This window comes from Corythoichthys intestinalis, chromosome 4 (genome assembly GCF_030265065.1).
Source record: "Corythoichthys intestinalis isolate RoL2023-P3 chromosome 4, ASM3026506v1, whole genome shotgun sequence".
Classification (NCBI taxonomy): domain Eukaryota; kingdom Metazoa; phylum Chordata; class Actinopteri; order Syngnathiformes; family Syngnathidae; genus Corythoichthys; species Corythoichthys intestinalis.
The window spans coordinates 43,497,646-43,513,626 of NC_080398.1; the positions used below are offsets into that span (position 1 = coordinate 43,497,646).

The 15,981-nt window shown below is 38.8% G+C and overlaps 1 protein-coding gene across 3 annotated transcripts in view; it reads left to right on the top strand.

The window, feature by feature from the left end:
• Positions 1-15,981, top strand: part of epb41l4b (erythrocyte membrane protein band 4.1 like 4B) — a 98,871-nt gene that overhangs the window by 68,475 nt on the left and 14,415 nt on the right. For all 3 annotated transcript variants that reach the window (XM_057833664.1, XM_057833663.1, XM_057833665.1), the window contains exons 17-20: positions 7,291-7,412; positions 7,525-7,644; positions 7,732-7,787; positions 14,448-14,600. In XM_057833664.1, the coding sequence (XP_057689647.1) occupies positions 7,291-7,412; positions 7,525-7,644; positions 7,732-7,787; positions 14,448-14,600 (451 nt within the window). The remainder of the gene's footprint in view (positions 1-7,290; positions 7,413-7,524; positions 7,645-7,731; positions 7,788-14,447; positions 14,601-15,981) is intronic.

The following is a 15,981-nucleotide window of genomic DNA, read 5'->3' on the forward strand; positions in this document are numbered from 1 at the left end:
GCAACATTTACTATGATTCCTCTGGGAAATGCCAAACTGCTTCTGGATGCACTATTTATGGCCGATCGGTCTCCAGGATTTCCTTCGCACGCATGATATTGTCCATGTATAAGCTTTTATTGTATAGGCTTCTGCTTCAATGGACATTTGACTTTCATTATACAGTTGTATTCACTGGGGGATTAGGCCTTGTACTGTAACTGAAACCATGCATGACAAGGTACAACAGCAGTTCCTGATCTAATTTCTTCTTTGCCTTTTAACCCTTTCAAGGACAGTGGTCACTACAGTGGACAGCTATTCAAAAGTTGACACTTAAGACCTTTAGCCCTTATAGGGCAAGTGATCATTTGATCATTAAAAAAAAACGCAAATACTAGCAATAATTATATATATTTAAAATTGTTAGCCATTATTGCCTTTTTATGTTATATTTTTAGTACTATAAATAAAATTTAAATTAATACATTGTCAAATTGTCCCCACCAACTTTTAAGCAACCTCATTACATAATGAGTTCACCTATATAGATCATTTAGATTGCCTCCCCATATATTTTAAGAATAGAATTGACCCTACTATTATTAAATGGTTTCATTATGTTCAGACTTGACCCCTCATCCTGTGCTGATTTTGCCGTTCCGTTTTTCCCCTCAAGCGCATGTTTGATTGGCTGATGACTTGCATTTATTTCTGCATTATTTATTTTTAAAAATATTTTTATTTGCAGCCTATGCTGACATTTATTTCCAGATAATTATACATTAATCATAGTCGAGGTATAAAGTTTTCATTTTTTGCTGAGTTAAGCTGTGCTTGTGGACATAAACAGTAGTGTTTTACCTTAAGGAAGGATCCATTTTTATTTATTTTTGACTGTTTTTTCCCCCAGTTATATTTATTTATTTATTTATTTATTTATTTTTGCAATGTCCAGTGGTCTAAAAAGTGCCTGTGACAGCATAAAAAAATCTTAAATAGCCTTATTAAGTGAATTAGAATCATATTTTGAGATGATTCGACTATATACAACAATTTGGCAAAGAGCAGATGACGAGAACGAGATCGTTTAATCTTCCGTTAAGACCCGCCTGTGAATATAGTGCCCTAGCGTCCCCAACTGGATGATGATACGTCGGCAGGGTCACGATTTCATCTGATTTAGAATTCAGCCCATTGAGGGGGAAGATTCAGAATGAGGAAAATACGACAGAGAGCAGCAAAATGTCCTGATTGTTCAACCTCTCTACTCCAATATTTTTACAGAGATATACTTCTTATCTAAGTATTTTTGCCCCAATTGCTAAATAAATGGTATGGTCATGACAAATAACAGTCTTGTGCTAAATGGAATATTAAATATTAAAAATGCATTTATTCAGTACGACTGGGCAAAATTACTGCATAATGGTCAAAAATGCTGACTTCTTCCTCTCCCGAACGGTATTTTATGCCACCGGAGTTAGTCCGGCTTTTGTCATTTCCCTGCCCCGGCTTCGGAGACTGAGGAAAGAGCGTAAACAAAACAGGAGGTAGCTGACATGCTAACCCGAACCGAGCAGCTTTTCCAAGTCTTACTCTCGCCTTTCGAAAATGAAAAATCACACAAAACTACCCCGACTCATGCCACACACAGCGGCGGGGTTGATTGACTTCACCGATCACCAAGAAAAGCACATTCTCGGCGGGCATGCAAATAGGATTGAGTGGGCTGGATCGGCCAGCCAAACCGGCCGACGTCGGAATCCCAAAAAGGCTCACACGCCTCTCCCTGGTGCAGCAACAGAGGCCTGCAGCACATTGGGCTGGCATGATGCGAAAAATAAACGAAATAATCTGCAAAATCAGCTGAATCCGCAGTCATTCCGCATTCTGTAGTATTGGCTGTATACTGAAGATGATTAGCCCGCTGATGACGTCACTTTCGCATTCTTCGTCAGTCCAGTAAGTCACTCATTTTCATGGCGTGGGATTCAAAAAATTGAATAAAAATATCGATAGCTTGCACACATATCCAAGCGGTCCATTTCATTCAGGAGCATAAAATACTGTGCGAAATATGAAATAAACATGCTTTTTGCTGTTATAGGCACTTTAAGACAAATGTTTATTTTTTGCATTCCTGGATAGTTAAGAGATTATAAACAAGTTTGTATTTATTGTGTATGTTAATATAACTTCAATTGTGTTCAAACATTCCAATTTAAATTCGCTAATAAAATCCAGACATTTATTTATATATTTTATATATATTTTCAAAATGTTTTAGTAGTTTGATTCAAACAATGGTTTGAATCGAAAGGTGTGTCACCTGAACCAATACACGAGAAAGTTAGTATAAGTCAATACAGACTTATTTTGCATTGATCATTTAGCCTACCAATTAATTAGGTTCATATTTGTGAGAAATGTAGCCCTGACCCATGTTGACCCAATCTCTTATTAATGTCCCATCCCCAGCAAGAAGTGTACATGCAGGTTATGCTGTTATATCGTCAATACCAATGTTGAGACCAAAGCTATGCCCTTGGCGCTAAGTAACACACTGTGGCAGATTTTGATTTTTTAATAGTACGTATTTCACTCATTGCATGGTGCATTGCTCACAAACCCCTCTCAGTGTTCAAATTGGGGAAAATAAACATTTGGATGTGCACTTTTGTTCTTCTTCAGTACCAGGGATGTCACTTAGACTTAATACAATACTGGGACACTGGCGAGCAAGCAAAAAAAATATTTCTTAGCACTTATCTATCACAAAATGTCAGAAATACTGCTTTTAACTATATAAAAATCAAACAAAAAAGAAAGTTTCTGTAAAAAAGTGCCTTTTTTTTTTCACCCATCACTATTCAAAAACGAAATTCAAAACATCCTTCTGCTCATGCTCATCAAATTCCATTTCTCCTTCACCGCGTTCTACACTCTGCTAATCTACTTTGTCTGGACAGAAATGGGGTTATATCACTGTAACTGTTATGCAATTAATCAATGTTTCTCAACTGGTAGGTTGTGACGTGAAAGTGGTTTGTGTTGCTGAGGTGGGTTACCTAACTTACCTCTCTCATTCCTCCTTGCTGATTTATCCTTGCTGCGAGCAAACCTTCTAATATCCATTTGCAAGAGTAATGCTGTTTGAATCAAATAGTATTTAAAATATATATATTGTTAAAGATTACAGGGATTGTAGACACAAAATGCTTGTAAAACAGCTGGAAATGATGATGAGCACACATACAAAATTGTCAGAGGTTATGTCCCAAAGATATGCAATTAATCCATACAGATTAATTCTATTCATTTTGGTCATATAAACAAGTAGCAATAAAGAGCATCATTATTGTTACAGTTCAAATACCACATATCATATTAACACAATATTAGACAAAGCTTGTCATTGTATTCATAGCCAGTTAGCTAAAAGACGGGAGTTAATATGCTACTTCAATTTGTGACCAGAGTAGTTTACCGCTGTTAGCTGCCTTATACGTAAAGAGTAAAATTGAACCATTTAAATTCACAATTCATAGGAATAGGAGATCAGACATCAACATAGAGGTAAAAACGAACAAGAAGGATGGGCAGTTTATCTGGGACTAACCTGTAAAGCAGGTGTGATAGTGTAATTTGCACTGTCGACTTTATGATTGGCAGTTTGGCACACGCATCAGAATATTGATGCTGCATTTATCATTTCATTTCATTCGTTTATTTCAGGCCATTATTTTCCTTGTCAAGACAGCAAATACAGTGGGGCAAATAAGTATTTAGTCAACCACCAATTGTGCAAGTTCTCCTACTTGAAAGCTTAGAGAGGCCTCTAATTGTCAACATGGGTAAACCTCAACCATGAGGGACAGAATATGGAGAAAAAAAACAGAAAATCACATTGTTTGATTTTTAAAGAATTTATTTCCAAATTAGAGTGGAAAATAAGTATTTGGTCACCTACAAACAAGCAAGATTTCTGGCTGTCAAAGAGGTCTAATGAGGCTCCACTCGTTACCTGTATTAATGGCACCTGTTTTAACTCATTATCGGTATAAAAGACACCTGTCCACAACTCAAGTCAGTCACACTCCAAACTCCACTATGGCCAAGACAAAAGAGCTGTCAAAGGACACCAGAGACAAAATTGTAGACCTGCACCAGGCTGGGAAGACTGAATTTGCAATAGGTAAATCGCTTGGTCTAAAGAAATCAACTGTGGGAGCCATTATTAGAAAATAGAAGACATACAAGACCACTGATAATCTCCCTCGATCTGGAGCGACATGCAAGATCACACCCCGTGGCATCAAATTGATAACAGGAACGATGAGCAAAAATCTCAGAACCACACAGGGCGACCTAGTGAATGACCTACAGAGAGCTGGGACCACAGTAAAACAAAGGCTACTATCAGTAACACAATGCGCCGCCAGGGACTCAAATCCTGCACTGCCAGACTTGCACTGCAAGTCCAGGCCCGTCTGCGGTTTGCTAGAGAGAATTTGGATGATCTAGAAGAGGACTGTGAGAATGTGTTATGGTCAGATGAAACCAAAATAGAACTTTTGGGTAGAAACACAGGTTCTCGTGTTTGGAGGAGAAAGAATACTGAATTGCATCTGAAGAACACCATACCCACTGTGAAGCATGGGGGTGGAAACATCATGCTTTGGGGCTGTTTTTCTGCAAAGGGACCAGGACGTCTGATCTGTGTAAAGGAAAGAATGAATGGGACCATGTATCGAGAGATTTTGAGTGAAAATCTCCTTCCATCAGCAATGGCATTGAAGATGAAACGTGGCTGGGTCTTTCAGAATGACAATGATCCCAAACACACAGCCAGGGCAACAAAGGAGTGGCTTCGTAAGAAGCATTTCAAGGTCCTGGAGTGGCCTAGCCAGTCTCCACATCTCAACCCCATAGAAAATCTGTGCCAAACGACAGCCCCAAAACATCACTGCTCTAGAAGAAATCTGCACAGAGGAATGGGCCAAAATACCAGCAACATTGTGTGAAAAGCTTGTGAAGAGTTACAGAAAACCTTTGGCCTCCGTTATTGCCAACAAAGGGTGCATAACAAAGTATTGAGATGAACTTTTGGTATTGACCAAATACTTATTTTCCACCATGATTTGCAAATAAATTCTTTAAAAATCAAACAATGTGATTTTCTGTTTTTTTTTCCACATTCTGTCTCTCATGGTTAAGGTTTACCCATGTTGACAATTACATGCCTCTCTAATATTTTCAAGTGGGAGAACTTGCACAATTAGTGGTTGACTAAATACTTATTGGCCCCACTGTATATACAGATCATATAGTCATATAACAAAAAAGAGCAGCAAAACTAAGTAACATAGCAACATTAACTAAATGCCTGAAAAGGAGTGGGAAGAAGAAAACGTATTTAATCCCACTCCTATACTCATCTAATTAAGAACAAAAAAAAAATTCTAGCTACTTCATGTGTTGTTGGAGTAACCGAAAAAGATTCTCTATTACATGTATAAAAAGTGCCAACCAGTCACTCAGCTTGCGATGCATCTTTGGAGCTTTAAAATAGCCTACTACTCTTTGTAGCAAGTTAGCAACCACGTTTTTTATCCCACATTACGACTTTACAACACATCAGGATGATTTTCCAACTTTGGCGCTCAGATCTCCTGACACTAATGACTGTTGCATATCCCCCAAAAGTGCTTCTAAGTATCAACTCATAAACAGCCAAAGTTAAATGCATAAATTACCATATTAACGAGCCATGTGCAGATTGTGTATATGGAGTGAGTAGAGTAATATGACCATATTAAATAGGCGCATTCTGTAGATTATGCTATGTAGACTTAAAACAAAGTATTTTATTTTATTATCTTTTTTTTTACTGGTGAAATTTACACTGGAACACTGCAGAACAATACTGGAGCACGTGCCCCAGTGAAATTTTTCTGGCGATGCCCACGCTTAATACATTTCCTATTCCCGGAACGGGACACCGTATTGGCATATCCTCAAAATCAGATGACTTGGACTCGCATGCAAAAATCTGTAGCGTATTTTTCGGACTATAAGCCACTACTTTTTTCTTTCATTTTAAATCCTGGTGGTTTATAGTCCATTGTGGCTTACTTGTTGATTTATTTGTGTTAATAGGTAACACTTTATTTGACAACAGCGTCATAAGACGTCATAATTATGATATGACGCTATCATGGGCATTACTGAATGCTTATGAGGGATGTCATTAAATCTTAAATTATGTTGCAACTCCATTTATGTCCAGCTTGGATCTTTTTCATCCATTTAAAAGTGAGATAATTTGCTGAATAACACTAAATGACATCTGTTGTAAGCATTCATTAATGCTTATGGCAGTGTCATATCATAATTATGATTCTAATGACAGTCTCATGGCGTCACTGTCAAAGTGTTACCAAATACCATAACTAGCAATATATGAAACAACTGGAACAGTAACTGAAGAAACAATTAGCACAGAAAATGAATTTTTATTGTTATTTACATCTCTAGCACTGCAATGCATGCTAGGAGGCATGTTGGACAACAACAGTGTTGACAGCTGGTGGCAGCAGAGGTTGACTTTCTCCCTTAAGGGATGGCCTAATGAAGCTTCTTGAAGCAATGAATCTTTGCAGCCAATTGTTTCAAAGCTTCATGGTGGTTCATTTGGTCTTAAATTGTTACCGGTTAATATCCTTTGGTGTACCATATTTTTCGGACTATAAGCCGCACCGCAGTATAGGTCGCATTTTGGGGGGAAATTTACTTGATAAAATCCAACACATAGAACAGATATGTCATCTTGAAAGGTAATTTAAAATATAAATACAATAAAGAAACAATATGCTGAATAAGTGTACAGTATGATAATGTTACATGATGCATGAACAACAAAATGCGAACTTGGCCGGTATGTCAATGTAACATAGCTATTAAGAGTTATTCAGATAACTATAGTATAAAGAACATGCTAACAAGTTTACCAAACCATCAGTGTCACTCCAAAACACACAAATAACATGTGAAATGATATAATAATGTGTTAATAATTTCACACATAAGTCGTTCCCGAGTATAAGTCGCACCCACAGCCAAACTATGAAAAAAATTCTGACTTATAGTCCGAAAAATACGGTAAATATCTCATAATACAGGGAGGACAGCTGCTGCTTATAGTCAGGTGTGCCTTATGGTACAAAAACTATGATAATCGTGACAATCCTAATTTATAGTGTAAAAACTGAGCCTGTTAAGAGCTAAAAGACATTTGGTTTCCATCAGAGTGTCATGCTTCACCTTGTCACGGAGAAGAGTTGGATATGTCTCCGTCTTTCCGCAAGGCCGTGGAGTCGGACAGCGAGTGTCCTGCGTGGCCGTCGTTCTGCATCAACATGGACAACAAGGTCAGACACATTTCCTCTCATTGACTTTCCTCCTCCTCTGACAAGATGAGACGTTTCCGAGCGGGAGAGCCTCACTCTCCTTCTATTCATCTTCATTGCGTGACGTCCGCAGGGAGAAGAGAAGCAGCTCTCGGAAAAGTCTCTGCACCCCTCCACCGCCTCCTCGCCAGCCCTACTCCCAGACCACCTCAAGTGCAACATTCTTAAGGCCCAGATGGAGGCGGCTTTCAGGGTTGGGACCATACATGATCTCCAACTAATATCCTGTTTCTAATGCTTTTTTTGTGTTTCAATGTTTTTTTGCTCCACCACCAAATAGAAGGACGGTTCATTGAGTCCAAGAGGAAAGAACGCTAATATGCCATTCAAGGACAGGCGAGTTCTATTCATCCATTCGTCTTTCACTTTTTCTTTCTCAATTCACATTCACACTTTTTCAAAAGTGACGTTTTGTCATGACAAAGGCGTAACAACTAATTAATTGATAGAAGAAAAAAAAATCATGTGGAATTGATTTTTGAGGCAAAATGAAGTGCACTACCAGCAGAGAGGCTTATGATTCATTCCCATATTTAGTTTGCTTTCTAAAGAATACAACTAAACATTAGCTATGAGAAGAGCTGCACTCATGTTTTTGAGAATGCTTCTGTTATTTTTTTCAACAGATAAGTACATCTTAGAGGTAAAACGCTACCCTGATCGTCAAATGTACTGTATTTTGCAGACTATAAGGTGCACCAGCCAAATAAAGCTTAATGAAAAGGAAGTGGAAAACATCTAGAAGTCGTAAAAGTTGCATTTTGGGGGAATCTTTTTTTTAATCAGAAACTAGGGCTGAACAATATCGGAAAAGACTTACATTGCGACTTTTTGGGGGGTTGCGATATATTGCGATATACACTCACCGGCCACTTTATTAGGTACACTATGCTAGTTACGGGTTGGACCCCCTTTTGCCTTCAGAACTGCCTCAATTCTTCGTGGCATGGATTCAACAAGATGCTGGAAGCATTCCTCAGAGAGTTTAGTTCATATTGACATGATGGCATCACACAGTTGGTGCAGATTTGTCGGCTGCACATCCATGATGCGAATCTCCCGTTCCACCACATCCCAAAGATGCTCTATTGGATTGAGATCTGGTGACTGTGGAGGCCATTTGAGTACAGTGAACTAACTCATTGTCATGTTCAAAAAAACCAGTCTGAGATGATTCCAGCTTTATGACACGGCACATTATCCTGCTGAAAGTATCCATCAGAAGTTGGGTACATTGTGGTCATAAAGGGATGGACATGGTCAGCAACAATACTCAGGCTGTGGCATTCCAACGATGCTCAATTGGTACCAAGGGGCCCAAAGAGTGCCAAGAAAATATTCCCCACACCATTACACCACCACCACCAGCCTGAACCGTTGATACAAGGAAGGATGGATCCATGGTTTTATGTTGTTGACGCCAAATTCTGACCCTACCATCCGTATCGCAGCAGAAATCGAGACTCCTCAGACCAGGCAACGTTTTTCCAATCTTCTATTGTCCAATTTGGATGAGCTTGTGCAAATTGTAGCCTCAGTTTCCTGTTCTTAGCTGAAAAGAGTGGCACCCGGCGTGGTCTTCTGCTGCTGTAGCCCGTCTGTCTCAAAGTTCGACGTACTGTGCGTTCAGAGATGCTCTTCTGCCTACCTTGGTTGTAACGGGTGGTTATTTGAGTCACTGCTGCCTTTCTATCAGCTCGAACCAGTCTGGCCATTCTCCTCTGACCTCTGGCATCAACAAGGCATTTCCGCCCACAGAACTGCCGCTCACTGGATATTTTTTCTTTTTCGGGCAATTCTCTGTAAACCCTAGAGATGGTTGTGCGTGAAAATCCCAGTGGATCAGCAGTTTCTGAAATACTCAGACCAGCCCTTCTGGCACCAACAACCATGCCACGTTCAAAGTCACACAAATCACCTTTCTTCCCCATACTGATGCTCGGTTTGAACTGCAGGAGATTGAGGAATGCTTCCAGCACCTTGTTGAATCTATGCCACGAAGAATTGAGGCAGTTCTGAGTGCAAAAGGGGGTCCAACCAGTTACTAGCATGGTGTACCTAATAAAGTGGCCGGTGAGTGTATATTGCAATATCAAAACTAGGAGTGTGACAAAATATCGAAATGGTTATATACCGTATTGGCCCGAATATAAGACGGCCCTGATTATAAGACGACCCCCTCTTTTTCAAGACTCAAGTTTGAAAAAAGACTTTCTGAACACCAAATTAATTTTTGTACAGAAAATAATTACAATACATCTGAAACAAATGATAACCATATATTTGAGAGAAAAAGCATGTTATTTTGCCTCAATCAAATCTTAATATCTGAACATTTAAATATGTAAACTAAAGTGCAATCACATTCGTAAATGAATGGCTTCTGGTTTTTGAAATGTAAATAAACCAATCTATTGTGATAACACAACAAAATTGCAATAACTGCATTAACCATCAAAGTGAAGTCTAACTGTAACTGTAGTCTTGAAACGATTCTGAATAAGGAAAAACTGGTTCAACTTGAGAGTAGCTGAGCTCTGTCATGACAGAACATCGCTTCAATGATATCTGGTGCCATCTAGCGGTGTGAATGGGTATAATGTCTAGATCGCAAATATAAGATGACCCCCACTTTTTCAGTCTTCAATGCAAAAAACACCGTCTTATATTCGGGCCAATACGGTATCATGATACTTTGCATCCCAAAAGGTTATCGATATGCTCATGCCAAGAATCGAGATATCATAATAAGAATGTTTAAAAAATAAATATAGGAAAGTAAGGAAACAGCAAGTTACTACCAAAATCTTCCCCCATAATAGTGTCTCAGTTAACTCTATGGCTGCCATTGACAGCGCTCAACGCCCAATCCACTGGGACTGGGAAGGGCAAATGAACGTTCATTCGAAATCAGGAAATTCACAGTCACTTCTTCCGATTTTCCGGGCATTTACAGGTCACATCCTGTTTTGTTACCCAAAATCAACAGGAAGTGACTCATAAAATGCTCCAAAATCAACAGTAAGTGACTGAAAATCAACAGGTGATGGCCTGAAATGGCCCAAATTTACTACGTTGCCTGGTATGGGCTGCCACTGACGGCCATTCAAGTGGGAGGGGCCCGTTTGAATAGGGAGGGGTTCATTTGCTGCCACCCTCCTGGTTCAAATGATTGGACGTCTACTAGTGATCAATTTACAGAAGGATGTTGTTTTTCTGTTTATTAGTTGTCTTGTAGAATATCCTAGAATGATTTTCTGACCAGTAAATCGATAATCGTTGTATCACCATATCGTGAGATCATTGCAGGGTTTCCCCTAGGATTTTTTAAAGCTGTGGTGGTGGCTGCATCGAAGTCGTACAAGCTCACCATGTCGTGCCACGGCAAAATTGCGTAATATATTGACAAATGAAATTTTTATTTTCGTATTTTTTTCCCAAGAAGAACCATAACAAAGATCTATTTGAAATATTTCATTAGCCAGGCTAATGTCGTAGCTTTCAGCTATGGTACATGTACGTAAAATTCGTAGCTGATTACAGCTACAGTACATTACCCTACGTAATAATATGACTTTTTTTCTTTTCAGAGTCCTTATTCCTTTTATTTGTATGTATGTATAATATGTACTACATTACCACAACAATAATAGTCCTTCTATTAACGGACCCATTTCAAGGAGTAGGGGGAAATTCTAATAGCCGTGTAAAGAGTTGTACTAGTTTCAGTGAGAAGGTGAATAGTTTTTTTTTGTTGTTGTTGTTCTTGAACTAACATTTCCACACAAACACACATCGGGGTACCATTTAGCTTAGCAAGGAGAGGTATGAGCAGAGGTTGCGCTAGACTTTTTCGTTGTCTGTCATTTTGACTGACAGGGTCATAAAAATCCGGTCATAATCTATTTTTACCCGTCACTTAATTTTTTAAAATGATGATAATGACATTGTGGTGGACCCTTTGTTTGGCATAATTCACCTTCCGTACTTGTGTGTCCATTTGGCCGAGCGCGTTACCGGCTACGACACAGTCACATGACAGAGACACTGAAGGCTCAAACACACCAGCAACGTGAACATCGCGTCAACGATCTCGCCGCGATTACGCTTCGAAACAGGGCGTTAAAGTCAATCAGCCAATGGACACCAGTCGCAGTGCGTCCGTGTGTTAGACGCGTCCCAGAAGCGCTAAACGCGACGCACGCGAAAAGAACAGCAGAGTTTGTTTTTTGACGCGAGACGCGCCCCCCCTACATCAATACTACTAGGTAGGATCGGGCAGGCCGGAAGTCACTCGTGTAAAAATACGGTGGATCTGGTCGATTTTCAAAATAATATGCAATCGTAATTTACTATATTAATAAAATAAACTGAAATGTGCTAAAACACCTGCAATTAATACGAATAATACACAAATCCTGCTACACAATTAAATGAATTCCTGCGTGGTGCTTTAACTTGAGAAAAAACATCAATAAAGCTTAGAAAAATGATCATAAGACAGTTCACCTCTCACACTTTCCTCCTGGTGCGCATGGACTTGAATTGCGTGCCCGCTTGTGCAGTCCCTCTTTTTTCACCTCTTTTATCAACACCATCGTCGTTTTGGGGCTTTTTGAAGAAACTTCGGACACTCAGTTGCCTTGACATTTTTCAGAGTAAGGCCAACGACGTCATGCATCAAGAGAGACAATAGCTAATTAATATGCTCACTCGCCACCCTGTGGTCTGGGGTGTGAATTGCAACCTGTCAAAATGACAGATGGACTTCAGTTTTTTCCGTCACCGTTTTTAAAAAATCGGTCAACGACGGAAAATATTCGGTTAACGCGACCCCTGGGTATGAGAGTCATTTTTCGAGTGTTCCAGACCTCGCGAAACTTGAAAAAAAGTGCATTTATCAAGGTTTTGTCAGCCGTGATTGCATTTATCCGTCCACTGAAGCAGCCTGTCAGCACAGATATAAGTACGCCTGCCCCTCTGCTACTGGATGCGTTGTTGACATTAGCGCGGCGGCGCTCTGAAGATAGAGCAAGGCTCTATTTTGGGGCTCGCCTCTAGGCGCAATTTTATTTAAACTTGCCCTTCCGTTCAAGACGGCCGTCCACCGCTCACTTTGGCCGAAAATTCCGATCCAAAATACTGTAATGCCCCAGATGGGGGGAAGAAGAAGAGGAGTCTGTATTGGCTTACTCACTTTATTGTGGCAACAATAAGAAAGAAAAGCAATAACAAAATAACAGCAGGCTGCCGCGACATCCGACCGCTATCTCGCCCGTTCTCTCATTCTTCCTACTCCCCAGTCCGAGAACTTTTAAGGGGGCCAAGCATAGTTATGGACATTACAATACACAATGAATAGGTTGCTGCTGAACCTTTCACCCTAGGCTGCCGCTAGTTTGAAGCGGCCTTAAAATTTTTTTAAAAAACATCTCTTTTGCAAGCCATGGTGGCTTTTATTTTGCTGTGGCGGTGTGCCACAATCTTTTATGTGTAGGGGAAATCCTCCATTGTTATCGTGAGCTTTGTATCGCAAATCGTATCGTATCGTCAGGTACCAAGAGGTTCCCACCTCTAATTAAAACTAGAAGAATTTTCACCTGATGATTAGAATAGCTCTGTTTGGAAAGACTTTGGTTGACTCACCATGTTTTTGTATTAGGGTAATGCATTCAGTATTTTATTAGATTGTTTTTCTCATTTATCCTTGTATTCTTACTTTTTTCTTTATTTCATATTCTTTAAACAATTTATCATATTCTTGATTACAAAAATGTTATCTTAGTTTCTTAAGGTGCTACAATTTACTTTGATGTACAAAGAAATAAATACAATTATTCATTTATTTAAGAACTGAAATTGCGAAACTAATTCATGATTATGTTTATATACAGTTTAATCCAGGCTAAGGGTGTTTATCTGATAATGATGAAGACTGCTGTATATAAAACTGATACAGGAAACCATGTCTCTGCACACTTACTGCTCTTATAAAGCAAACCAAAAGTATACGTGTTCAAAAAAATAATAATCGCACATCCTGCGATAGGACTATTGCGTATGCACACATCGCGATGGCAATATTCAAACGATATATTGTGCAGGCCTATCAGAAACCAAGAACAAACATATACACACTTATTCAAAATAGGCTCGTTGTTGTTTGAGGCTCTTTGTCATTCAGCTGAATGGTGAAGAGTCTCAAAACGTATGACCGCGGGTGTACAATATAGTAATAACAACAAAATGGAGAACAACAGGATAAATTGGCATCTGTAACATTGTTATTCAGATAAATTAGTGGTACCTCTACTTATGAACGTCTGTACATACAGAATTTTCAGGTTATGACATGCCTCAATGGAAAAATATAGCCTCTTGATATGAAAGAAATTCCAGCATACGAAAGGCAAAAAATGCAGTATTGCTTGTACTAGGAGTTTACCAAACGTAACATACTTATAGCTGTTCTGCCATTGGCTATTGCCTAGCATCCAATTGGCTAAGATGGACCTCTACTGTATGTGTATGTGTGTATCCCAGCGTCCTCTTCATGTCGTGTTCTGACAGTTTTACATGAGTGTATTAACTTTTATTCTTTACTCAATTATTGTTTTTTTTTACATGATGCAAAACTCTTATTTTCTGTTTATTGTGCAATGATCTACTTGTAACATTTAATTTGTTACATGTTTTGATTCATTTTTATGCATTATAAAAGATTTATGTCTGAAGATTGGGCATCTTGGAACAGATTAGGGCATTTACATGGAAAATGCGTCTCTACCTACAGAATTTTCAAGTTGCGAAACTACTTCCAGAACCAATTAATTTCATAAGTAGAGGTACCACGGTAGTCCAAATAAAAAAACATAACATGTTTTCCAGTCTCTCACTTGCATATAAGTCACTGGCAAAGCTAAACTGAAAAGTGCGAAGAATTTTGTTCAAACCATAACGCCGTCAGTTCAATATATTTTTAATTACTGTCCTCAGGTATCAGAACTCTTCTCAAGACTCATCTGCATCCAGTTTTTCTACGGACAAAATGTCCCCGAGACCAGACGGCCGTTTTTCATCCGACAGGCTTCAGCCAAACTCAAACTCGTGCACCAACCGCAGGAAACGTCTCGTCAGACAATTCAGCTTGTGAGTTCACGTACACATGTCACTCAAGTACACTTTCAGTATACACCTTCTTAAGTAAATACAAATTTTCGGTGAAGTATTTTATTATTTTATATTTGCACTTTCTCATTGCCACTGATGTTCACTGACATTGATGGAAATGCTCTGTTTTACAATAGCTATGGATGGGAACGAGTCTGATGCTGCCTCATTGTGAATTTATAGCTAGGAGGCAAATTTACTGACACACAGCAATCAGTCCATGGCAGCAATGCACCATTTCATATATTAGATCATCCCAGTTTTTACCATGGATACCACATACTGGGTTTGGAGAAAATAATGGAAACACCTAACATTTTGGTATCATAATGATTGAACATAATTGTTAGAGAATGGCATGAGGAACATTCTAATGAAGTTGAGCTTCTTGTATAGCTGGCACGATCCCCAGACCTCAACATTATTGAGCATTTATGGTCAGTTTTAGAGATTCAATTAAGACGCCGATATCCACTGCCGTCCTTTCTAAAAGAGTTAGAGGGTATTCTAACTAAAGAATGGCTTAAAATTCCTTTGCGAACAATTCACAAATTGTATAAATAAATACCTTGGAGAAATGAGCATATAATTGCCGCAAAAACGCGGACCTACATCATATTAAATTATTTTTGTTGTTGATTTTATAAGGTGTTTCCATTATTTTGTCCAACCCCTGTATACACTGTATAGAGCTAGATGCATAATGGACACTGGGCGCCAATCAGGATGACTGTGATCACTTGTTGGCAATTTTGTGTTAGTGCTATTCGATAAAATTATAGTCATTGGAGTGTGTATTTTGAAATAGCAATTGCTCAATTTTCTAACTATTTGTTGTATTTTCTTAAACATCAGAGTTACAGTACTTAAAAATAATTACCATATGTATTTTTTTTTCGACATCTAGCCTGAATCATAGCCACGTTAATTCGATTTGCTATACACCACAGTCCACACCAATTGAAAATCTGACAAGATTTCAATGAGATATGGTATTTTAGTGGAGAAAATCCATGACCTTATGTTCGCCGTAAAAGAACCTACCAGAGAAGTTCGCTGGTACGTCCCAATCGCATATTTTTGCAGCCGAGTCGTTTTCAGTACTTCCATTTCCTCTTTTTCCTGGAGTGTTGCGGAGTATTAAACATTTATATTTTTTTTCTTTTGGCTATGCCATTGCGTTTCTGGATTATTTTTGTTACTTTTTAGCCCTCAAAAAATAATGTACTGCCCAAAGTGCGTTTTCTTGTGAAGTGCCCGACAGCCAGCTAACATTGAATGTGCTCCAATAAAACACAAGGCTTGGTCTTTTCTGGTTTTTCATATGAAGTAATTCATTTAAGTTTGTGAAACTGTAACA